At 45.9% G+C, this 23,279-nt stretch overlaps 5 protein-coding genes across 5 annotated transcripts; 3 read left to right on the top strand and 2 right to left on the bottom strand.

Annotated features, from left to right (window-relative positions):
* Positions 1–36: 36 nt before the first annotated feature.
* Positions 37–7,595, bottom strand: N7483_005460 (uncharacterized protein; the record flags this gene model as incomplete). Its single annotated transcript, XM_057088897.1, has 6 exons — positions 37–85; positions 149–659; positions 735–940; positions 994–6,951; positions 7,013–7,188; positions 7,239–7,595. The coding sequence occupies 6 exons, from the start codon at positions 7,593–7,595 to the stop codon at positions 37–39; spliced, it is 7,257 nt and encodes a 2,418-aa protein (XP_056948726.1).
* A 2,722-nt stretch (positions 7,596–10,317) lies between these two features.
* Positions 10,318–12,019, top strand: N7483_005459 (alpha-amylase; the record flags this gene model as incomplete). Its single annotated transcript, XM_057088896.1, has 2 exons — positions 10,318–11,313; positions 11,378–12,019. The coding sequence occupies 2 exons, from the start codon at positions 10,318–10,320 to the stop codon at positions 12,017–12,019; spliced, it is 1,638 nt and encodes a 545-aa protein (XP_056948725.1).
* A 692-nt stretch (positions 12,020–12,711) lies between these two features.
* Positions 12,712–14,741, top strand: N7483_005458 (alpha-amylase; the record flags this gene model as incomplete). The annotated part of the gene is made up of 8 exons (XM_057088895.1): positions 12,712–12,775; positions 12,838–13,239; positions 13,305–13,900; positions 13,949–13,972; positions 14,037–14,057; positions 14,116–14,338; positions 14,388–14,640; positions 14,717–14,741. The coding sequence occupies 8 exons, from the start codon at positions 12,712–12,714 to the stop codon at positions 14,739–14,741; spliced, it is 1,608 nt and encodes a 535-aa protein (XP_056948724.1).
* A 1,716-nt stretch (positions 14,742–16,457) lies between these two features.
* N7483_005457 (GPI anchored serine-threonine rich family protein) lies at positions 16,458–17,342 on the top strand (the record flags this gene model as incomplete). The annotated part of the gene is made up of 4 exons (XM_057088894.1): positions 16,458–16,506; positions 16,557–16,656; positions 16,710–16,841; positions 16,898–17,342. The coding sequence occupies 4 exons, from the start codon at positions 16,458–16,460 to the stop codon at positions 17,340–17,342; spliced, it is 726 nt and encodes a 241-aa protein (XP_056948723.1).
* A 1,334-nt stretch (positions 17,343–18,676) lies between these two features.
* esdC (GTP-binding protein EsdC) lies at positions 18,677–19,465 on the bottom strand (the record flags this gene model as incomplete). Its single annotated transcript, XM_057088893.1, has 1 exon — positions 18,677–19,465. The coding sequence occupies one exon, from the start codon at positions 19,463–19,465 to the stop codon at positions 18,677–18,679; it is 789 nt and encodes a 262-aa protein (XP_056948722.1).
* Between the last annotated feature and the right edge of the window lie 3,814 nt (positions 19,466–23,279).

Below are 23,279 nucleotides of genomic sequence, written 5' to 3'. Positions count from 1 at the left end.
CAGAAATGAAAGAAAATTAAGTGTGTACACGGAAGATTATGGTTTCGAGAGCTGTTCCTTCCGGAAGAACAACAAAAATCCAGCACTATTGAGAACTGTTAGTAACTGAAACATCATATATTGAGATCCAGTGTGAGTGATGACTTACCAAATCAAAAGCTGACAGAATAACGCCACCCAAAACCAAGCATTTGCAATAGAATGCACACCCTGAGTCACATCTGGAGAAATTGGACCAGGGCCAACGCCATTAGGTCCAAAAGCACGAGCACAAATCGTTGCAATAGATCCAAGGACTTGAGACGCAATAAGTGCGAAGCACATGTGAACGCGAGTCAAAGTCTGCAGAAGGATGATACCGAATCCAAGACCTTGAATAGAGTCGAGGACACCAAGCCACAGCCAGATACTGCGTGATGCTAAAGCTCCACTGGTGTATCCTCCTGCCCAAGGGAGATAGTATCCGATGCCGGAGACACCCCACCAGATTTGAATGAAACGTGGAGCGCCTAAACCACAGGCGAAGACGGGTAGGAACCAACTGTGTCGCTTGGAGAAGCGGCTTACAATGAAGAGGAAAGCGCACCAAATGAATCCAAAGAAGACTACACAAAGAAGGACGATCTCCCAGGGGTGAGTGTGGATGGAATTCCAGAGGACTAAAAGAGAAATATGTTAGTATATTGTCACAGATCAGAATGAAAGTAGATTGTGAAATGGAGGATGATACTTACAGCTCCAATTGCGACCGTATGGGGCACTGAGGAAGAAGTTCTGCAGAATAACGGCGACGAAATTCCAGAGCACGATCTTTCTACGGAAAAGAGACTTGTAGAAAGAAGGCACCTTGCCTGGCTTCTGGCGGTAGTAATCGGGAAGTCCAAAGATGAGAAGAAGACCAATGGCAAAGAGTAGGAGCGCGATGGGATAGCAAATGGCTCTATAGAAATGGTTAGTTCATGAGCAGCAGATATGATAATGGTGGATACGCACGTCATCTTCCAGGTACTGGAGATAGTGTTGTCTGCACTTAACAAACCCGCACTGTTTGCCTTGCTTAAGGTCGAACCCCAGTACCAGAGAGCAATCACATATGCCTGTTGAACACCTTGGATAACACAGGCACGGAAGATCCATGTTTTGACAGGCGCACCTCCTTCATCACCAAAGTTCGAGGCAAAGAAAATAGAACCACTGGATGAAGCTGCTGCGTAGCATCCACTTCCAATGTTCTGTACCCATCCACGATTGAAAGAATCGTCCACCCAGTGAGCCGAGCCGATCAAAAGAAAAGCGATGGCATAGAAGAACCAGGGCGTTGAAAGACACACAACTGACTTGAAGTACCGGTATACCAGCCACCAGCAGACAGATGTAATAGCATAGGTGGTGGCAATGCCATAAAGCTTTTCAGCAGTCTCTCCAACCTCGCCTGTGAGCAAAGTGATCTGGTATGAGTTTGCCGCGATGATCTGACCCAAAGCCAAGAAAAGAGAGTAAATTGGCCAGTCGCCAACCTTGATCTGCATCCACTTTCTAAGTCCGGTCGGGGGAACGTAGTCTTTTCCAAGGAGGAACTCATCATCGTCTGATTCGTGGTCTTCACTATCAGCGATATGGGAAAGTGCTTCATCGTTAAAGGATGCAGTCGGAGAGCCATTGTGTCTTGAACGAATGATAGAGGGAGTGGCTTCCTTGTTGTGACGACCGAGTCTGGCATTGCGGAACTTGTCAAACCATTCCTGCTCACTCTTGATCAAGTATTCCTCGATACAAAGTGGTCCCTCAGAATTGGCTCCGTTCAGATCGGCCAGCTTCTGTTCAAAGATATGATAGTAGTCACCGTTGCCATCAGTAAAGAAAGGATCGACCTTCTGCAACTTGAAGTCCTTCTTGTTTCCAACAACAGAGTCAAGTGACAGAACCGAGGCATTGCTGAACCGGCTGTTACCCAGAATGGGTTGAGGTGGCAGGAGTAGCTGATCAGCAGTTGGTGGTGTACCAGGGCTTGCCAGAGGTGTCATGTATCTGGGCTGGACATACTCCTGGCTTGGAGGACGTCTACTATGCGAGGACATGGGTCGGTGAGCCACCTGTCTCCCCTCTTCAGCCTGAGCAGAAGTCAGAGTGTACTCCTCATCACCATAAACACTATGCTCATCACTGCTTTCTTCCTCAATAGCATCGACATCACTGCTATCACCAGAGCCCTGCGCATCATCATCATTCTCAGCGCGACGTTCACGTCGTCCGGAATGACCGGGACCAACACGAACACCAAGTGATAGAGACCGACTTAAACCAGACTTAGGCTTCTCGGTTTCAGACGGCATACCATCGCGACTGAACAAGGTGCGCTTTGGTGAGCCCAGATCGGTGTTCTGGCTGAAGTTGGAGTATGCGCTATCCCTGGACTGCGGGAATGCGGAGTGAATTCCTGGCGAAGGCAATGGACTCAAGGTCATATTTGGTGCCCCCACTGTTCCACCAGGTGTGCTAGTACCAGATGATGGCTGGGTACGACCAACACCATGACCCTTGGAGATTTCCTTATTGTGAACCTGAATCGATGTTGATTGTAAGATCTCGAGATCCTCGACCCACTGCGCAACGGGGAAGCGCTGTTTGGCAGATCTGGCACGCATCATCGCACGAGTATCAGTTTTTGAGCTGAGCGCAGCATCGATAGCCAATTTGAACTGGACAAGCAAATGCGATGTTGATGTAGATTCCACATTATACCACCAGCCTGGCATTTGACCCAAGCCGCCAACGCGTGCTCCAATACCCAGGGCTCCTTTACGACCGAATTCCACTGCAACAAGGCCGAAGGGCTCATCACGAGATGGGATAAGGGCGAATTCGGCTCCAGAGAAAATAAATGGTGGGAGAGCAGTGAACTCAGGCTTTGAGTACACTCTGCCCGGGTAAACCTCCATCATGCGACCGAGCTTAAGCGCGGCAAACTTTCCATAAAGATCAATCACGGGTCCAATACAGATCAGTTGAACATTGGGACGAGCTTCTAGGACTGCTGGCATCGCGTCGGCGATCAAATCAACACCCTTCTGCATAGACCAACGACCAACGAAGACCAACAGATCGGCATCGGGGTTTTGATCGAGACCTGCCCACTCCTGGGCTTGTCTTTTCAGTTCTCCACGACCGGCCTCGTACTGGGCATCGACTGTAATGTCCTTCTCTTCGGTGGGCTGTTTTGTCCATTCTCCCACATCTGAGGGATCAGGATTGGGCAGATTTCCTACCTTGCGAAGACCCCAGAAAATAGGATAACGGGCATAGGATCGCTTGCCGTACTTCTTTGAGACTCCAACGGCACCAAATCCTTGCTGGTGAACACGGAGGTAGCTTGCACCCGCATGGAGTAAGTTGAAGACTTCTCCGAACTGGATGTACCGGCGAGCGGTTTCTTCATCAAGGTTGAAGACGGAACAAACTTCACGTTTTTCCTTCAATGTGCGCATGGGCCAAAGACCTTGGAACTCGGCATTATGGAGGGACAAACAAGCGGGAATGGTTTGAGGCAAGAGGTACAAGGGAGCGAGAGAGCCGTGATAATCGTTAATATGGTAGAGATCGATCGGGAAACGCTTGATCGCTTCTGCGATACACTGGTTCCATGCGGAATAGTAAACAGCACTGTCAAGGTCATCCATGCGAGCGGGATATGGCTCAGACTTAGACTGCTGACGGAAAACGGGTGCGTCGAGTAACACATAGGTGATATTGTTCAGGACGTGGTATTGCACTTGGACCTTGTATTCACTGCCCAGAATGGTCACGGTCATGGGCTCTGCGACTTGATCCACAGGGTAGTCAATGCCACCGACGCAAGGAACAACCCAGATCAGATCTTGGTGCCCGAGAGTCTTACCCATCAACTGAGCCATGACACCAAGACCACCAATTTTGATCTTGATTGCCCAATCCTCGATGTCATATTCCATGGTGGCGATGAGGACCATGCGACGCTTGCATGAAGCAGCAGCAGCCAATGCAGTAGTGCTTTGCATGAATCCAGACTTGTTTGCGCGACGCAAGAAGCCATTGTTGGTTTCGTCTTTTGAAGTGTGAGATAGCTTGAATCTCTTCAACAGCACCATCGGAGCCAGACCACGCTTCTCACTGATACCAACCTGGTTGAACTTGACTTTGTAGAAGGATTTCACGAAGATGTAGACACAAGCGGAACCAGTCAAAATTGGCACGATCCAGAAAAGAACGAACATGGCGATCTGAATCTTCTGGTTTCCCTTAGGCACCAAATGGTAGCGTTGAGTAGCATCGTCAATGTTGACTTCCCATGAGAGGTAGCCAGCAGCTGGGGCGTAGGTGATATTGATCAGGGTAGCAGAAAGACTAGATGGTGGCATTCGGTCCAACACATAGTCGTCGTCGATATCGCCAAGAACCCAAGACTGATCTGGTTGTCCGTCTGGATTGATTCCCCAGATGTTGAGCTGACCAACTGCGGGCCATTCTGACGTGAAGTGGTATTTCCAGTATCCCTCTTTCTCATCAAGTTTCATCACGTTGTCAAGACCACCATCATAGCCGTACTCGTTGTATGGACCATTGAAGAAGATATGAGGGAAACGGCGCTGGATCTGGGAATTCCAGTTTGCATCGCCTTCTTGCATATAATCACTGCTCCCAGTCAATCGACTCCAGTACTCGACACGCACATGATCTCCCTTCCATTCCTGACTCTTGGTTCCAGACCACGCAAGTCGATCAATGGTATCATTGCCACCCTTGTAGGTCTTCCAGTCAGAGAAACTGGTTCCCCAGTTGGTGGAATAACGGTATTTGTCAGCACCAGCAGCGTGATGCTGAATGAAAAGGGTATCGTTCTCTGTCTGCTGGTGAAGCAAACTAATCGAGTAATTCGCTGAGCTGAAGATCATCGGATTATCGAGCTGACCAATTCGGAAGAGGAAATGGTCATTTGCGTTGGTGGTGGCATTATTGCCAGCATTGGTGACATTGTTCAAGTTCAATCGATGCACTCCGTTATAGACATCGGTAAGGGTTGCTGCCCACATCCAACGACTAGGAATTTCTCCACTCCATGAAGTATTGGTTGCTGGAATGTTTGTGCAGTTCACCGACTTGGTGTTAATTGATGGGAGCTTGCCAATTTCAGTCGACGAGTTAAAAGATATGCCATCTGTCACAGAAGTGCAATTCATCTCTTCGGAGAAGTATAGCTCGATTTTCACATCCTCCGGAAGGTTAGGTGCAACGGTTGACTGGATGGGATAGTCATGGCCAGGGGTGAATTTGGTGACCATCGGACGAGGACCAACAAAGTTGGATTTAGGGACATATGCACGGAACTCATATGCGCTCAAAGTCAAATTAGGATAGCAACCACTGAACTTTGTTGATCCATCCAAACCAAGCTTGGTTGGGCTATCGACTAGGGTTAACTCATCGTGGGGATAGAACAGGTTCACCACGCGAGTTCCGGTGTCAAATGGAGCAATCAGAGCACGGTCCTCGTCAGTGCAATCAAACTCGTACTGCATAGTTCGGTTGACATTTTGGTAAACCAGCCAGACAGGCTGGTTCTCGGCATCATGATTGGAACTCAGGTTTTGCACTGCGGAATTAACGTCGCGAAGAACCGACCACATTCCAGTCTCAGTAGGCACACCGGCAGAACCAGGATAAAACACTTGCTCTGTGATATTGGAAAGAGCCTGAACACTGTATCCATCGTTCAGAACTGGGAATTGCTCACGTAGCTGATACATGTGTTTCATGATGTTATGCAGAGGATGGCTGGGATCACGGTGGTCGTAGGCGGCGGCTTCATCGTGACATCCTTCACGGGCAGACTCGAGGGGCCACTGGTAGTACTGGGATGAATTCAAAGCAAAGCAACCGTGGGACCTCCAGGCATTTGCAGGTGAGATCGACTGTCGTCCGTAAATGTAATTAGACGCAGTGGCATCCAAGATGTAAAATGCCTGCTCTTCACCCCACAGAAGAAGAGGGATACCTGGAAGAAGCAGGGTGGTAACAAAAGACCCCAGAAGCTGCCTTTGTACTCCGTACTGAACGGCAGGCCAGCGGAAGACATCCTGGTTGGTAGCACCGAACATGTGCCGAGGGTCAAATTTTCCGGTATTTGCATTCACCATATCATTCGATCCTAGCATGATGTTCCAAGCAGTAACGAAATCATCGGGCACGTCAAATCCTGCTGAAAGTTGTCCATCCATACCCAGGAATCGGGTAAGAGCACGATATGTCGAGTAGTGGAAAGCTGCACCATCGATCGCCTCCTGTCCCAGGTCGCGCAGGAAGTACTGCGCCGAAGTCTCGTTTGTTGAGTTCATGGCATCGATCGCACTTATATACTGATCAGGCTGACGACCACGGCCTAGATACACCGATCCAAAGTTGTTACCACCTGTGATCTCGCCGGCGATGAAGAAATTCTCTTTTCCAACAGCGCGAGCGCACTCTCGATAGGCGGCTGACATGTCTCCGAGTGCATCAACCGTCGACTGAGTGGCCTTATCATAACGGAACCCATCAATATCCAAAGAAGCGATTATCATACAGGAGTGACGGATCAATCTCTCTCGAACTGGCGGATACCATTCTCGGAGACGATCTTGCACCGAAGCAAACTTGGCAAGTTCTCGTTGCCAATCGGGAAACACACCAAAGGCCTCAACATCGCCGTATTGGTCAAAATCACTGTTGTAACAGCCGACTAGGCCCTCCACTTGGGATTCGTTGACGGGAAATCCATTTTCGAACCAGAAGCGAGGGTAATCACAGGTAGCATTGTATTCCTGACCAATGTCGAAGTCCACATATCGTCGATCGGTCTTCCAGGTTGTCTGGTGCTCCTTCACTGTGAAAGGAGCGGTTGTGTTCAAATATCCGTCGAAGCCGATCAGGTCACCGAGTCTAATAGTAGATAAAACAGTTAGTCTCTCTTATCAATTTACTGGAATACAGGTGGACTTACGTAGCAATAGTGTTGTCAAAGAGGACATACATTCCTCGATTGTGGATCTCAGTAATGGCATTGCGCCAGATCTGAATCGTACCGTAATGTTGGTCAAGCAAGGTTGTATCCAGAGCTGAGTATCCGTCAAATCCCCAAGGTTGATTCATCAAAGATGTTCCAGCGAGGTAAAGACCCTATATCTTGTGAGTATTCGCGCTCTAAATTCCAACTGAGGGAGTCCAACCTTGATACCCATTCCCTGGAGATAATCCAATGTGTCGACCAAGCCAGCTACATCACCACCGTGGCGCATCTGGTTCGAGTGAAGGTCGTGTTCGAATAGTGTTCCGTTGATGTTGTCATTAGTAGGGTCGCCATTGACAAATCGGTCCAAGAAGATGGTGTAGAAAGGGAAACGCCAATTATCTGGGGAAGGGAAATATTTGCCCTCGTGGTCTGGCCATTCTCCCCAGTACTCTGCGGGGTTTGTCGCAGTTTTGTTCTCATTTAAGTTGTAGTCAACCAAAGACTCATCGTAAGGCCAGCAAGTCGAGGTCTTGGTGAGAAGAGCAATAAGCCCAATAGAGAACCACCCTCTCATGGTTGCCGGGCTGGGTGTCGAGACACCTCGAAGTTCTCAAGAATTATGTCAATCTAGAGCATAGAAGAGATGTGCAGATGAATGGTAGAGGGTAACAAGAAGTGGGGTGTGTTCCAGGTTGTCTGGAGACTTCAGGTTTCTTTCAAAAACGAGTGTGAGGCATTCACAAGTAGTGACCACCGGTTAGGCAATGAAATTGGAGATTGAAGATGGAAAGAAGAGGTGAGAGAACGAAGGAACAGAAAGATAGGATCACATATTGTGTCAGGCTGGAAATACGGTGCACTTAGTGGCGTATAGTGCTGATGTCCTACTCAAAGCTAGACTGCTTGGTGTTTCTATTCTAGACTACCAAATGAGACAAGAGTCAAACTAATCTGGATACTCTATCTTGGCATTTTGGCACAGACATGGGTTGCTCTCCGTATCAATGAGTATATCGCAGTCTGTGGAGCATCATGGGCCGGTGTACTCCGGTGGCCCCAGGCTTAGCCTTATACGAGGGAAATATGGATGAGTCGTCCATGGATGAGTCTATCCTGCCTCTTAATTGGCATTGCATTCTTACAGCCAAGCTCCTGGACCTCGTTTGGCCACTCCTTCGGGACATGATACGCGATGAAAAGGTAGACTTGACTTTATCCTATCTTGGATGGACCCTTGAAGCCTAACGGTGACTAGAAGAGAACGCATCCACTTTCTGGAGTTCACTACCACTCATATTCTTCCGCTGTACCCGAGTTTTATTCTGTCTATTTTATTTATCTTTGATTTAATTATTCCTTGTTCTTGCATGGTATGTATTTGCTGAATTTTCTATGACCCACTCGATGCACCAAGGAAAGGTTTACAACAAGATGCCCAGGTGGATATCCATGTCACCATACGAATTACATACTACCCGCAGTTTTATCAGGCTTCTGCCTCTCCTCTTTGGAGATTATAGCACTGAGGATATTGGGGACACTTGGGTATTCAAATGTTTGATGTTGCAAATGATATCAATCTCACCGGGTAATAGGTATAGTCACCACCTGGGCATAGTTAAACAATACCGACTTAGTCCCCTGGAGGATAAGCATCAATAACAAATTAATTCACTGTAACCTCAAGTAGCCTAAAATTATAGGTTGTACTGTATCACATACAGAAATCGGTACTTATTCTCCGAGTAATCAGTCCCTGAAAATACTAAAATATAAAATATAAAATATAAAATATAAAATATAAAATATAAAATATAAAAATACCAACTATCAAAATTGATATAAAAAATACGGGCTCGGGATCAACTTATCAGGGTCTCATCCCGAGTGGGTCCCAATTTGACTGATCCGATTGGTTCAGATGTTGGATTATACTGAGACCATCCCCATATCTGACCCACTTGTAATTTTCCGTTCTATGTATCGAAATAATATACTGCGTACTATGACTGATACCTGCCAGGTGGCAGCCAGTTGAACCATGGTTTTTTCAATAAATTACACATATAATCTGAACCATTTGGAGTATCTCGGTTAATTAAGGCAGAACCTATTTCTTAGGCACTGAGAGGCCAAGAAATATGGCTTTTCTCAGGCATCTCTTAGCTGGTCCTAATTTGTGTGTTTGATTCAGAGATCTGTCAAATGAAGTACGGAAATTAGACCAAGTATACCTGGCAACATTGTCTATCATTACTTTTTCGTGGTTACATACAGTGCAGATACCCCGGGCCGCCATTATTTGTTGTTGTTCAAGTTGATTAGTATCAAGTCAAACAATCGCAATGTGAACTTTTGCCTCCAGTGCTATGATTCCATGGCACGGTAGCGCTATTGATAGTAGAGATATGCTCGAGATAACTGCTACTGGCTCATCGGGACCCAAAACACTTGGCATATTGTCTCGGATGTTCCCCTTTAAGCGATTTTGAATCATATTTCAACTTTGCGATCTAACCGCGCATCCCGGAAATTCGCGGGCAGTTGTCTCAGCCACTATAGTCCACCAGGAGAATAGTGAGCTCATAGGCATATCAATTTTGATCAGGATTTACTCTACAAATACAAGCTCATCTTTGTGAAATCATCTCCACAGTTTTCAGGTCCCATTTTCTGAAGAATTTTGCAGCATAAAAATAGCATAAAAATAGTTTCCTCACTCCACCTGACCATACTCCACTAGCAAACACTGGGGAACTTGGTCCTGAATAATTATTCCAGGAGATCATGAGTGCAAGTGAAAGCTTGGTCTTGCGTCAATGAACTATGCAGTCATTCTTCATGGCACTATCCCCTAGACTCACTATCAATTAATGTATTATGACTTTTGGCTATAGCTGTACTAGTGGCTTTGAATAAAGTAGCACTGACTTTCCCGAGGTCAATCACTGTTTTGACCTATGTATTGAACCGGGGATCAGCACAGTAGTTTGACCTAGGCAATGGCTAAACTAGGGATCATCCCATTTGCCCCAGTTCCCCTCTGAAGACCTTGGATCAAGTGACTCGGAACTCCTCTTTTCTCATGTTCTGCCTTGAGTTCTTCACTCCCTTCAACTTTCATTAAAATCACCATCCCCATGTTTGTGTCCCTCATTTAATCTATCTCTGATTGGGCTATTTTTGCCTGTCCATTCTTTTGTCGTCCCTCGACTCCCTTGTACTCACCCGGCGTTTCTCTTCCGTTTATTGCGCACGGAAGCGCACACACGACCCTCATGCGACCAACCTCACCGATGAGCTACCTGATCGGTGGCCTCGTTGGAACATTATGTCTCTTCGACGCAGTCTCAGCTGCCAGCATAGCTGAATGGAAGACACGGAGCGTCTATCAGACAATGACAGATCGTTTTGCGCGCACGGACGGCTCAACAACCTCACCTTGCAACACTACTGCGGGTCTATACTGTGGAGGAACATGGCAAGGAACAATCGACAAACTGGATTACATCCAGGGAATGGGATTCGACGCAGTCATGATTTCTCCAATTATTCAAAATCTGGAGGGTCATGTTGAATACGGCGAGGCATACCACGGATACTGGCCGCTGGACCTTTACTCACTCAACTCTCACTTCGGCACGTCACAAGATTTGTTAGATTTGGGTCAAGCTTTACATGATCGGGGAATGTACTTGATGATGGACACCGTCATCAACAACATGGCATACATGACGAATGGCAGTAACCCGGCAACAAGCATCGACTACTCGGTCTTTACGCCCTTCAATAACGAGGACTACTTCCATTCATATTGCCCGATCATAAATTGGAGCAACTACACACAAGCGCAATTGTGCCAGACTGGTGATAACCAAACCGCCTTGCCCGATCTATTTACTGAACATGAGGATGTCCAGTCGCTGCTGCTCAACTGGACACTGAATACCATGAGCAAATACTCCATCGACGGGCTTCGTATCGATGCTGCTAAGAGTGTTACACCGTCATTTCTACGGAAGTATCAGGATCAGATTGGTGGTTTCATGACTGGAGAGGTCATGGAGTCAAGTGTGAGCATCATTTGTGATTACCAGAATGAGTATATTGGTAGTCTTCCCAATTATCCAGTCTACTACGCAATGTTGAGTGCTTTCACTAAAGGGATTACTGCCGATCTTGCTTTGGCTGTCAACAATATGAAAGCTGCATGTTCAGACGTTGCTGCTCTTGTTTCCTTTTCCGAGAACCACGACGTTGCACGTTTTGCCAGCTTTACAGATGACCTGTCGGTATGTGATATAACAATATTACGTACCATCGCTCTCAATTACTAACTATGATCTTCATTCGCAGCTTGCCAAGAACGCAATCACTTTTACGATGCTCTTCGACGGTGTTCCATTTATCTACCAAGGCCAGGAGCAACATCTCAACGGATCGACAACTCCGTCAAATCGCGAAGCTGTGTGGCTCTCCAATTATGACAACAGCACTGAGCTTTACAGCTTAATCACCACCCTAAACATGATTCGGAAGCATGCCCATCGGATGGACAACAGCTACATGGATCATCAAACTTCAAACATCTACCAAGGTGGCAGTGAGCTGGGCTTCAGAAAGGGCATTGAGGGACGACAGGTTATCATGCTTCTTTCAACACAAGGAGTCAATGCAAAACCATATGATGTCAACCTCTGGGTCAGCTACAATGCTGGCGTAAATGTCACTGAGGTTCTGAACTGCAAGACATACTTGGTTGATGGAGATGGTGATCTGACTGTGGACATGGTGGAGGGACTGCCTCGTGTGTTCTTTCCCACTGAGCTTATGGATGGCAGTGGGCTCTGCGGTTACCCCTCTGTCAATCTGACCTTCGCGGACATTATGACCGGTAGTGGATCTCTGAAGACCTCGTTAGCTGCTGGAGGGATTCACATCACACCGCAGGCTCTGGGTATGACTCTTTTCTTGACTTTTATGTTCATTATCTTTTAGCTTCACATTTTAAGCACTGCGGTGAAAATTAGCGATTCAGCTCTCTCACTATTATGAAAAACCCCTTTATACTTCGAACAACCATCTGTGCACTAAAAATTGAATTCAAGTGCTTCGAATGACATTAGGTAATAGATGGCCCATAAAATATGCACATTGGCTGTAGGAATGTGTGTAAAAGAACAAAGAGAATAAGACAATAATAGAACAACTTGAACTCGGAAATGATCACATTCCTACAGCCAATGTGCATATTTTATGGGCCATCTATTACCTAATGTCATTCGAAGCACTTGAATTCAATTTTTAGTGCACAGATGGTTGTTCGAAGTCACTCTGCCCGGTCAACTGGAGTCATTCTTACAGTATGTAATTTACCGTAAGTTAAACAAATAACGCGCCCCGCAAGTTGAAATTTTCTCAACGTTTGAACTCCACTGCCAAGGTGCCCAGTTTGGTTCCTGGCACGATTCGATAGATGCAATGGACTGTGAGACAATGATTCTTGAAATGGCTCCTGCTCATAAAAATTGAACTTGGGATATTCAATTACAATTTGGGTGAGCTATATTCCAGGAGCATAATTCATTATTTCTGTTCACGTAGATTGTTCCTTGTCTTTTATCATCATCACCTGGGCAAGAATTGATGCCTTGTATTGCTTTGTATCAACAATTGATTCGGCACCTTCAATGATTTCCCTGCTTTCCTGCTGCAGCGGATCCCGCCGGAAAGAAAACCGTTCCTCAGAAGCCAGTAAGTATACTCCCGGTACATGTTGACGCGCCCAAGACTGATATTGGTCGCGTTTGAAATAGCCAAAAAGAGTGATCGGCCTCTTGCATGGGCTGCTCCAAAGAACGCATTAATATTCCAAGCATTTGAATGGCATATGCCCGCTGATCAATATCATTGGACTCGATTAAGGCTTGCATTGCCTGATTTCAAGGCTATTGGTGTTGACCAGATATGGATCCCGCCCGGATGTAAAGGGATGGACCCAGCAGGTAACGGGTATGACATTTACGACTTATTTGATCTGGGCGAATTTGATCAAAAGGGGTCAATCTCGACAAAATGGGGCAATAAGAAACAACTTGAGGATCTGGTACATGAAGCCCGGTCATTGGGAATTGGCATTATTTGGGATGCTGTTTTGAATCACAAAGCCGGGGCCGATTTTCCTGAGCAATTCCAGGCTGTCAAGGTACACCCGAAAAGTAAGATCCGCTCACCATGATTTCCTGCACTATCTGAATTGAGCTAATGTTTTTAATTATTAAAGAACGGACAGTTCAAGTTTCTAAACCATTGAAAATAGATGGTTGGGTAGGCTTTGATTTCCCCGGGCGTGGGTCCACATACAGTTCACTGAAGTATCGTTGGCAACATTTTACCGGTGTTGACTGGGATGATAAGAGCAAAGAGAACGCTCTCTACAAGATTCATGCGCCCGGAAAAGACTGGGCACCAGATGTCTCAACAGAGAATGGGAACTATGACTATCTAATGTTTGCTGATCTGGACCACTCACATCCTGAGGTCCGGAATGATCTCCTTAACTGGGGCACCTGGATCACAAATGAGCTATCGCTTAGTGGGATGAGACTGGATGCTGCTAAACATATCTCCAGTGGATTCCAGAAAGACTTTGTGGCTCATGTGCAGAAAAACACGAACTCGGAGTTTCTGGTCATCGGAGAGTATTGGACTGCAGATACCCGAGCGATCCTGAACTACCTGGAGGATACCGGATACAGGATTGCAGCCTATGATGTTCCTCTTCTAGAGAAGTTTTCGAAACTGTCCCATACCAAAGCAGCGGATCTCCGTGGTATTTTTGATAATACGTTGGTTCAGTGCAGGCCCAATCATGCCGTGGTGAGTCCTTCAATATTGGGCATTCGAAATTAATACTGACTACTGAAGACACTTGTTTCGAACCATGATACAGTAAGACTTCCCAAGAAAGGCGCCCATAGAAGAGATATCAAAAAGCTAACTATTTTACCCAAAGCAACCTGGACAGATGCTTGAAGTAAGTGATATCAATACCTCCGCCGGATCTACTGTTGACCATACTCATCAAATCCCAGACCCCAATAGCTCCCGACTTCAAAGAGATAGCATACTCGTTAATCCTTCTTCGCAAAGATGGGTTTCCCTGTCTATTTTACGGCGACCTTTATGGGATACGAGCCAATGTCTCGGATCCGATGACGCCTGCATGTAATGGAAAGCTTCCTATCCTTGCCCAGGCTCGGAAGTTGTACGCCAATGGCAAACAGAAGGACTATTTTGACCAACCAAACTGCATAGGTTCGTGTCTCTGACCCCTGAAAGTAGGGCTTAATATTAATGAGGCTAGGTTTTGTTCGTGCTGGGAATCCCGGTCATCCTTCCGGTCTCGCTTGTGTCATCAGTAACGCAGGGCCAAGCAAGAAAAAGATGTTCATTGGGCGAGAGAACGGGGGTCAAGAGTGGATCGATATTCTTGAGCATCACGGCGCATCGGTCACCATTAATTCCCGGGGCTATGGCGTATTTCCGGTGTCTGCGATGAGTGTCAGTGTCTGGGTTAACTCTGATGCTGCCAACATTGGAAGTCTTCAAAAGAGCTTGTATGTTTTAAACGTCCCCTTTTTGAGTACTTGAATTGGCCTATTTCTGTGTTTTGATGATGCTAATTTTTAATAGCAACTCGGATATCTATGGCTATTGAAACTAGTCCATTTACGGCCAACACAAGTTCTTATCTCGATCTTAAAATTTACTAGAACTTTCTTAAAATTTACTAGAACTTGAATTAATCTCTGTAGATACTAGTCTTCAAATGTTCCGTCGCACATAAACAGTACTATCTCGCACTGCCCAGGGGATGACACCATATCGAGATCTAATTTCCCGTATGTGATACAAGTTTACATATCATAATCAGGAGTAATATGGCTGACGCCCCGTCCCACACGATGAAGCACGTTATTACTCCGAGTCGGTGTAATATCGTGGTTGGTGTCAGTGAAACATCGTGGCGGCTGGTCCCTGAATCATCCGTGGGTCAACGCCTGAATGTCTTAAAACCATCCCCAACCTAAGGTTCTCAGGAGTGGGTCAATTTCGACTCCATTTCTCGAATATTTGGATTAATAATCCCTGTACCCTGTCCATGGGTACTTTGTAAGATTTTTATTCCATTTATGACTCCAAATAACACCATAGCTGGATATTCGCCAAGGATGTCTAATATCCACTCGATCTATTTTTTTCTGTTCATGTCGCAGCATGAATCAGGTTTTGCATTGACCATGCCAGCCTATAGTGTGGAAAATATTTCATAATTGATGGATCGATGTCTTTCAAAATAATTCATATTCGGTATTTCTTTTGTTCAAAACTACCGTGGCATTAAAAAGGGTTCAAGTTGAATAGATTCAATCATTTAACTTTGATAAATGGCATTGTCCAAGTCTAGACGTAGATTACATCTTATCTACAAACCTTTCAATTTAGTGCCATAGATTTATATTAAGAACCATTAAATGCAACGTTCGTATCTCGTTCGTATCTTGAGGGTCTGTTCTCGATGCCCAGGTGGACGCCACTGATTCATGAGTTGATATGAGTAATTTTCGTAATGTGGTAACAAGATAACGATCTCACCGGTGACGATCCGGGATTTGCGTCTTTGAAATACCATGACAATACCAGTGGGCCCGGACCCTGAAAATCCTGTATTGTGTATAGATGCGGCTTATCCACTTGGGATTCCACTTCCGATTCCCACTACAAGAGAACAGAGACTAGTGCTCCGCCTTCCGAACGCCATTTTTCGCAACTGGCGCTAGCGGCTTTTGACCGGGGAAAAAAGGGTCTTAATTGCCTGAATTCGGCTTAATCCGACCCCGATGTGAATGAGAATAGCAACCAATAATGATCCCTCAAAGAGAAACAGTCAAGGCTACACTATTTGGACCCAGGAATTGAACATACAATCACTCAATATCTCATATTCAGATCCATCATGTACCCATATGTACCTGAGTACTTTTGACTTGGCAAATGTGAAAATTTCAAGCAGTGACATCGGATAGTTCCCGCACTGCCTCTCTGGGTCCATGGTTACCTTATCCTAGGCCTGAGAGACATCATCTTAGACAAGATCTGTTGCTTATTGTATAATGAAATGCTTTGATTCAGGTATTATTAGAGTCATGGGCTCATGTTCGTATCCTCACTAATAGAGGAGATCTTTTTTTGTTTTGAAACTTCGTCCCAACTTCGTCCCAACTTGTTTGCTCTTGGTTACCTACTACTTAATACACTCATCTTTCCTACACTCTTCCTCTTCCTTTGTTGATACTACAACTCTTACTTCAAAATCTTCCTTCCAAACTTTCCTCTTCTTCTAACACTCGTTTAAGTCATCACTCGTATCACCATGCGTCTCTCACTCGTGTCTGCCGTGGCTTTGGCCATCTCCGCTGGAGGTAAGTTCACTCTCATCGCTGCGGTGATATCAACCTTGAAAAGCTTCAAGTTCTTACTAATAAACATTCAGCTCTCTCCGTCACTGAGCCTCAGAAGGGTTCTAACATCGGCCCCTCCAGCTCCGTCACTGTCAAGTGGACCTCCGTTGAGTATGTTGCCAAAGTCCCACTTTCTATATGGTCGCAGAACTAAAATGCAACAGCACCGACGCCTCTCACTTCGATATCTACCTGGTCAACAATGCGGTCTACCCTCCTGTCAACAAGGAGCTTGCTAAGGACATCGAGACCTCCAAGGACTCCTACACTGTCAACATCGGCGACGTTCCCAACGGGTAACACACTCTATAAACCTGGTCTTGTTCAATGACTTCAAGCTAACAAGAAATAGACATGGCTACCAGATCAACCTGGTCTCTGATGCCAGCATGAACACCGGTATCCTTGCTCAGACTGGCCAGTTCAACGTCACCGATTCTTCTGAGACCTCGTCCTCTTCCACTACTTCATCCGCTACCACCACTTGGTCCTCCACTGGCTCCTCTACTAGCACTTCCTCTGCTAGCTCCAGCATCACAAAGGGCTCCACTGGTGTTGTCATTTCTACCAGCACCGGTGTCAGCACCACCGTCGCCATTACTACTGCGGTGAACAACACCCACACTGCCGGCACCACTGGTATGGTTACCACCGCCTCCGGCTCTACTGGAGCCCAGACCACTGGCACCAACAGCACTGCGGCTCCCCTTCATTCCACTAATGCAGGTGCCGCTATTCTGGCTCACCCCGCCGCTGCGGTTGGTGTTGTTGGAGGTGCCCTCGCTTTCATGCTGTAAGCTTCTTCCGCATTTTGAAAGACCTTTGCCTGGCTCTGCACATCTTGTTTCTATGATGTGACATGAATCAGGCAACTTGGGCTCTTCTGCACAGATTCACCTCTGGTGCCTTTTTACCATATGTCTTTGGCCTACGGGCTTTTTGGTTTTTTTCTTTAATTTTTGTTATCAGAGACATGAGACGATTTTCATTGGTTCTTAATTTGCTTTTTAAGATTCATGATTTCATCAAAGATAGTCTCACAATATATGCAGGGAGTCTCTTATGTTCCGTACACTAATTTATGACTTTTGATGAATCTTTTCCAAGAACAGAGTAGCTCTAAGTCCTCAGGATAATAGGAATGCGAAAAGCATTATTGTAATTTTCATTGATCAAATCGTGCTTCCTGTCAGACTTGAAATTATGAGTTTGTGGGCCCGGGCTCCCAAGTTGAGGCTCCAGAGATCTCTGAAGGCGCTGTCCAATATGGCCCTAGTGACAGTTCGCAAAGCACAGACAATTTTTCAGACTAAACACAAACTGGTAGTACATACTAGGAAGTAATATCTCAAGTTCTACACATCATTCAAGTACTATTATTGGAATGCTAACATCAATGTACGATTTATGTATTTCCTATGCGTTTAGAAATCCACTGCTTATTCTATAGCGGTGGAGGCCTGCAGACATCGGATAGATGCTTAAATTCTACAATTTATCAGGAGAAATTTGCACCAAGAGATCCAATGGTCATATCTCATTATTCGTAGCATCTCAAGAATAAGACCTAACCAAGGCCTGGGATCTAGTAAAGCCCAGGACATTCATGGATTCTCTTGGCTTGCGAGATGCGTGCTTTGTCCACGAGGCTGTGTCCCTGATGATAGAACCTTGTCATGACAGGGATCACAGAGCGGCATTGTCAAATATGGCTTGTAAAAAAATATACAAGATAAGCTTGTCAGATCCACCTGGTCTGGATACTTCTCAAAAAGTGAGATCCAGGATGGAAGTTGTCGGATTGGTGCATCGTATTGGAATCATCGATGCTTCCTTGCGCCTTTCTCACTCTTCAACTTTCTCTTCCACTTTCTTTTTCCTCCCCTTACAACAACAACAATTATCATCCCCGCCCATACCGCGAAGCGAAGCCGGTTCACCCACGGCGTCGGGCTTTTTTCGTAAATTTTTCATATGATTTTCTTGGAAAGCAAGGCAATCAAACAGGAAGCAATGAAGCAAATACCTGCTACCAAGGTCCAGACGTATGTCGATTGAATTGTAGACCCCAGAGCCAGAGCTGTGTAAAAGGAAAACATAACACAACTTTGGTTAAACGGATTGGACGAGTTTAGCGGCGAACAACGATACCCTGGCGGCGAGCAGCGCTGCGAGCATGGCGGTACTCCTCATCATCCTCGCTGTCGGAGCAGCTGTCATCCGAGGACTCCTCGTAGTAACCGCAGCGGTCACCACCACAGTCAAGCTTGACACGGTCGCCCTTGCGGGTGATTCCGTAGCGCTCACAAGAGCAGTGAGACTGGGTGGAGGAGAGGGAAGACAGAGACGAGGGAGAGCTGGAGCCGGAGGAACCAGAGCGGGACGACAGAGACGAGCCGGAAGAGCTTGGAGGGCTGCTGGAGTACTCGTAATCGTCAGAGAGACGAGAGCCAGCAAAGCGGCGGGTGATGTCGTCAACGGTGGGAGCGCCAAACTCGGCTTCACGCAGGGAGCGCGAGGCGTAGGGCTTGGAGGGCTTGGGGTGCTGGATGCGGGATGGCGAAAGGCCACGGCCCTGAGCAACGGTCGAGGAGCGGCGACCGCTGGCGGCGCTGCGGGAGCTGGTCTTGCCACCGGGAACATCGAGGATGTTCAGCTTGCGGCCAGTGGTGGGCTCGACGGTGTACTCAACGGCGGGGTCGTGGGAGACGTGGTACCCATCCATGATGTAGTAGTACCAGTAGCGGCTACCCAATTGAAGCATGGAGGTCTGGAAGCGGAACTTTCCGACCCAGGAACCGGGCTTCTCATTAGCAGAGAGGGGCAGCTGGCGGGCATAGTTGTCCCAGGAGCCAACCAGGTGGACGGTCTTGACATTGGAAGAGGTACGCAGGGAAAACTTGAGTTGAACTGCGGCCATTATGAATGATGTGAAGACAAAAGAACGTGTTGATATATAGAATGTCGTAGAGTATAGACGTCAAAAAGAGTCAAATGTAATAAAAAATCAAAAACTACCGGAGTTTCGATTGTAAGCGTTTGATTTGAATCTTGAAAGTGTGTCTTGAAGGGAACCGGTCCACGACGAGAATATAAAAACGATTATCGAGCGAGATTAGATTAACGTGTTTGTTGAAAGAGCTGGTACAGCAAGGCACAATGTTGACCGGCAACAAAGATTGAGGCTGTGAACTTGATTGAAAGGATTCGAGATGAATGCAAGGCTGAATTTGGTGAAAATAACACTTCGGAGCACAGCTCTTGGTGTTATGGGGGATAAAATTAAGAATAGAATAATAATGAAGATGAAAAAAATGAAAAGAGAAACAAGCAACCAGTGCCTGAATTCGACTCGAACAGCTCAAACAACAAAAACTCGCTGGAGAAAAAAAGAAGAAGAAGAAGAAGTCAGCCTGGGCGGTTATGACACAGTTTTATGGGAATTGAATGGATCAGCGCTGCAGAAACGAGCGAGTTGGCGTGAGCGGGTAATCTTGCAACTTGGTTGGTCCGTTGGGTGCTGTACAGTGATGGGATAACATCACCATCATTAACCAATCAACCTGAGGGCCTTGACGCTCTCAGTGAGACCAGATGAGAGGGGCTGGTCGAATCACTCTTCTCATTCTCAATGTGCTGAGTTACCGAGTGCCACCTGCAGAATCCATTCGCACCATTCCGAGAATGAAAGTGACATTCATCATGCATGTCAGAAGTCAACACGGGATGATATTAATTTGCGACCGAGAGATCCTGATTTTTATCCCGATTGAATGATAATCCGGACTTGAAGGAATAACTAATCTGAATATTGACTACTAATTCAGACAGAGATATTCTTCCAAATATTCATTTTTCTGTAAGATTTGACATCATAACATGGAGCCAACAAAATGCGCCTTGTACGAGTACATCGAAGGGTACTCAAGACCAAGAATAGAACCGGGATATGGCTGCAATCACACAATATACCTCTCCAATTAGTGCACAGTCCACTTTATTGAACTTTAATAGAGGATTTATTGGGAGGAATTCACCGAGTTGTCTGTAAAGTGGATGTGTACTTGGATCCTGGTGATTCCCCGCATGAGTATTCCGAAGTACCGGGGCGGGGACACTATGAAGTCAAAATACCATCACACCAATATACTCCGAGTCGATATAACGGGCGACTAATTGTATGGGCTTGCTAGGATATTGCGTATAAGACAGGGGGCCTTGTTAGTATTGCATGGACTCTCCACTGAGACCAGCTGTAATGGTGGCTGTGGTAGCTTTCTTTGTTCTCATCAACTCGAAGAACATCCACATACATAACCCCGCAGACGGCTAATGCAAGGAATCGATTGGTGCATTTCGGTTTAACTGTGCGAGGATCACTGCAGTGCAGACTTGGTACGGAGCACTCCGTACAGGGTCTAGCTGTAGTGCAGTGCCGAGACTCAAACGTGGCCGAATCAAATGTGTGAAACTTTAAGCCGCTGCGATGTGCTATGCCCTGATGTAGAAAGTAATATGTGCCTTGTCAAGGACAGTGTGAGCAGTTTAACGCTGAGGAAAGTGCATGGTCGGAGTTGAAATTTGAGTTGGTGAGGAGTAAAGATATGCAAAATCCATAGCCTTTTCCATCACCGAGAGGCTACAGCTACTAGTACTGATATCAGCTATCAACATCAGATATTTTAATCAGCTATCTGAAATCCACTCCCCTCAAGTGCTTATGATATGCCACTCACTTCGCTCGGGACCAAATACTTGTCTATGTTAATATACCAGATGTGAGTTGTGAGAAGTTCAGGTTCATGCACACTACCGTCAGGTGCTATTGGCGCAGAGCCGTAGTATTATCAGTATTATAGTATATCAACCTCAACTTTTTTGACTCTCTAAAAATCGAGTTACAACCTTGGAACATTTGAAGTCATTTCTAATCATTCTCTAGCAACCGAGTAGTCTCTGTGGAAGAAAGCCCAACTCGGCAATTCAAATAGAGAGCAAAGGTAACTGTGCACAACGTATTGGAAATCCATCAGAGCTATGATACTCCGTGTCTTGGGGAGGTTCAACATCAGGAAGAATTTGCTACGTACTCAGGACATTCGACCCTGGAGGCCTAATGCATTAATAGGAGTAATTAAGAATAAAAATATGAATTTCTCCCAACCTCCTGCTTTTCGGGGACAATAGTACGGAGGTCGGTCCGGAAAGTTCTCGCCAGAAATTATAATTTCTTTTTCTTGATATATTACCGGCCCTGTATGTCAGGTGTATAGCCTGCTGTATATTGGATGTATTGCCGTGTTACGTACTAGGCTAAATATTGCTTATAACACCCGTGGACACGTAGATCTTTATCTTTTACCCCGCCTACAGTCCGTACACCCCTTCACACTTTTATCCCACCTACACAGCTACACTTTTGTCCCACCTATACAGCTACAATGAAGACCAATATTGCGCAACGTGCTGTCATTGTATACCTAAGGGCCCAAGGACATGCCCCTAAGGAGATCAGTGAATTTATGAATATTCCACGGCGTACTATAGGAGACATATGGAACCGTGCACTCGAACGAGGTTTTCAGCCGAATCAGCGACCATTCAATATATCAGATGAAATGTTAGCTGATAAAGCACGTTCTGGGCGTCCATCTAAGCAAACAGATGAGCTTAAAACCACACTTGGGGCGAAAATCCGTGTAGACCGCTATGGGCGTGAGAAAACATGTGAACAGCTAGCTGCAGAGCTACGCAGTGAATCAGGTTAGTTATTCTAAGATTTGATATTTTATTTAGTGTGTTATTTAATATGTTATTTAGTATAATATTTGATGTGTTACTTGGTGTGTTATTTGATATGTTATCTCATATGTTACTTGATATGTTATTTCCTCTAATATTTCTTCTATAATTAGGGATTAATATATCAAAAACAACAGTTTGGCATGTACTACGAAAAATTGGCCTACGAAAAACAAAGCCTACACGTAAGCCTGGGCTTGCCGCTGAGCAGAAAAAACAACGTCTTGAATGGTGTTTAAAACACGCCCATTGGACTATAGAAGACTGGAAGAATGTGATTTGGACTGATGAAACTGCGGTTGTTTTATTACACCGTCGGGGTGGATATCGTGTATGGCGTACTTCTAGTGAGCGGTTCGTCCGAAGCTGTATTCGAGAACGTTGGAAGGGGGCCTCTGAGTTCATGTTTTGGGGTGCTTTTTCTTATGATCAGAAGGGCCCCTGTCATTGTTGGGTACCTGAAACTACAGCCCAAAAGCGTGAAGCAGAACACCAAATCGCCGAATGGAATACTGAATTAGAGCCTATTATGCGTGCAGAATGGGAGCTTAATTCAGGTATACAGCGATTAGGGCTACGCAATAAGCCTGGAAGACAACCTCAGTGGAGATGGACTCAGAAGAATGGAAAGCTTGCACGCAATTCGAAAGGTGGAATCGATTGGTACCGATACAACACCGTGATTTTAGCCCCAAAACTACTTCCATTCGCCCAAGAATGTGCTCGAATTCGAACGAAAACAATAGTTCAAGAGGATAAAGCACCAGCCCATTCACATCACTACCAACAGCGAATATTTGATATAATGGGGGTCCAACGAATGATCTGGCCTGGAAATTCGCCTGATCTAAATATGATTGAACCTGCATGGCCTTGGATGAAGAGATACACTACGCGAAAAGGAGCACCTAAATCGCGTAAAGAAGGGATTA

The sequence above is a fragment of the Penicillium malachiteum genome, assembly GCF_028827825.1.
Source record: "Penicillium malachiteum strain IBT 17515 chromosome Unknown utg000002l:1.0-8849297.0:1.0-8852440.0, whole genome shotgun sequence".
Classification (NCBI taxonomy): Eukaryota; Fungi; Ascomycota; class Eurotiomycetes; order Eurotiales; family Aspergillaceae; genus Penicillium; species Penicillium malachiteum.
This window is presented reverse-complemented; position numbering and strand designations above follow the sequence as displayed.